At 44.5% G+C, this 2472-nt stretch overlaps 1 protein-coding gene across 1 annotated transcript; it reads left to right on the top strand.

Moving 5' to 3' along the window:
* Nucleotides 1-470: 470 nt before the first annotated feature.
* Nucleotides 471-2267, top strand: GATA6 (GATA transcription factor 6). The gene is made up of 3 exons (XM_010273195.3): nucleotides 471-699; nucleotides 812-1144; nucleotides 1248-2267. The coding sequence occupies exons 1-3, from the start codon at nucleotides 583-585 to the stop codon at nucleotides 1941-1943; spliced, it is 1146 nt and encodes a 381-aa protein (XP_010271497.1). The 5' UTR covers nucleotides 471-582; the 3' UTR covers nucleotides 1944-2267.
* The last annotated feature ends 205 nt before the right edge of the window (nucleotides 2268-2472 follow it).

Here is a 2472-nt window from a genome sequence, read left to right as displayed (position 1 = left end):
GAGCGGCAATCCACGCCGTGTTGGTGGGCAATCGCCAATAGGAAGCAAAAAAGGAACAGCAGCCAGCAGGTAAGAGTGGGTGTAGTATTTTTGTAGTTTAGTCAAAAAGTGGGGGCCAGTTTCTTAAAACGAAAATAAGAACCGAAATAAAAACAGAGGGTGGCGGTTTCGTGAGAAATCCGTTTTTGGTTGCTCTTTATCTTTAGGTGGGGGTTGGGACGAAGATTCAAAATTCTTTTTCCTTTTTATTTATTTATTATTGTAGAACCTTGATTTTGATTGCGGTCCGGGTCCGACCTGGCGGGCCAGATGCCAGCCCTATTCACCGAGATTCGAACTGGAGACCACTGACCAATCTTGACTCTTTAAACAGTTGAAATTTGCAATTTACGTCATTTAAAAATTAAAAATACTGGCTGTATTATTATTGCACCCGTTATTAGTCGTTAGAGTAATAAAATTCACAACTTTTAGAAAAAAGGAGGAAAAATATAAAACAAGTGTAGATGGAGAAATAGTTAAAAGATAAACCAGAAACGGGGGGGCACTTGTTTCGCCACGGACGCTTTCATCCCTCATTCAATGCTGTACCAACCTCTGCCCCTCTTCTTCCCTTTCAACCCTTCCTCAGCCTCCTGCTGCTCCTCTGTAATTTCTACTCCCTCTCATATCTCCTCCTTGCCTCCGTCGTCTCCTCAGGTATTTTAAATGAATCGAGAAATAAAATTATCTAAATTCTTTTGGAAACTGTTTCAGGGTATGAACGTTGAACTGAACTTTTTTTCCTGGTTTATTTACATATTTATTATAGGGAAAATCAGGAATGGAGTGTGTAGAAGCAAGAGCCTTGAAAACCAGTTTGTGGCCGGAGATGGGTTTGAAACCGAGCCAACAAGTGTCTTGTGATGATGATTGTTTTGTTAATGGCTCAAATGGCTTGGCTGGGGACGATTTTTTCGTGGACGGCTTTTTTGACTTCTCTAATGGAGATTTGGAAGAGGGTATTTTTGAAGGACAATTAGAAGAGAAGGACTATGCGTCTGTTTCTTCTCAGGAACAAGCGGAGAACGATAACTCCAACTCTAGCGCTTTTTCCGAAAAAGATGATTTTGGGTCTGTTCCCGGCAGCGAACTCAGCGTTCCGGTATGGCGTTTCTCCTTTGAAAGAATAAAAAACTGTTTTTTCCCTCATTTTCCTTTTTTTTTTTTCGGATAAAAATTCTGATTTGAAGAAACGCGCATAACAGGCGGATGATTTAGCGAACCTTGAATGGTTATCTCATTTCGTGGAGGATTCTTTCTCAGAATTCTCGCAACCTTACCCAGCGGGAAACCCAACAGTGAAACCCCAAGGTGAGTCCTTGAACCGGTATGAAACGGAGCCTGGAACGACAACGGTGAAAGTCCCGGTTTTCCTGACGCCTATACCAGGCAAGGCGAGAAGCAAGCGTGCGAGAACCGGCGGGAGAGTGTGGTCTCTCGCGTCGCCTAGGCTTCCGGAATCCTCTTCGACGTCGTCGTCGTCTTGCTCTTCCACGTCGTCTTCTTCAACGTCCTGTTTTACCTTCCTGAACAGCGGCCATAACCTGGAACGGTTGTGCTATACTGGCGGAAACCCGCCGGCGAAGAAGCAAAAGAAGCCGGGGACGGAGACGGGTGGGGCCCAACCGCCCCGCAGGTGCAGCCATTGTCATGTTCAGAAGACCCCACAGTGGAGAACCGGTCCTCTGGGGGCCAAGACCCTGTGTAACGCTTGTGGGGTTCGCTACAAGTCCGGTCGGCTCCTACCGGAGTATCGGCCGGCTTGTAGCCCGACGTTCTCGAACGACGTTCACTCTAACAACCACCGCAAAGTATTGGAGATGCGACGGAAGAAAGAGATGATGATGATGATGATGAGTGAGCCAGAGTCCGGATTGGCTCCGGCGGTGCAGAGCTTCTAAAACATAGATAGGAAATAGGAAACGGGAGAAGAGACTTCAACCCAACCCGGTCGAGCCGTTGCGGTTCGAGTGTATATTCCGCAGTGATAGTGTGTGCAGTGTAGCATAGAATGATAGGAATAGGACCTGTAGGCTTTGTAGTTTTGTAGTCATGTAACGGATTCGGATCAGGCAGTTTCTTTTCTTGTTAGTGTATTTCTTTTCATTGATTTATTTGCAATGTTAGAGTCTGAGTAGTGAGCAGAGAAAGGGATAGAGAGAGAAAGAGTTCTTCTATTAAATACTTTTAATTGAGATTTTCTGACTGCTTTTTAAGTGAGGAAACAAGAGTTTCAGCTTTTGCATTGCGGTTTCAACTATCAACTATAGAATTGTTGCAAGTCCTAAACTAAACCGTTCAGGCTTCGGCCGTTGAAAAGCCAAAGCATTGTGAGAGAGAGAGACATAAGCCAAACATTTCCTTAATAAGAAGTTATTTATTTATATGAAATGAAATCCGGACAGGTGGTTTGTGCAATGTATTTTAATG

Source organism: Nelumbo nucifera, chromosome 5, assembly GCF_055504915.1.
Source record: "Nelumbo nucifera cultivar China Antique chromosome 5, China Antique-T2T, whole genome shotgun sequence".
NCBI lineage: Eukaryota > Viridiplantae > Streptophyta > Magnoliopsida > Proteales > Nelumbonaceae > Nelumbo > Nelumbo nucifera.
Note: the sequence above shows the minus strand (reverse complement) of the source record. Positions and strands in the feature narration are given on the sequence as shown.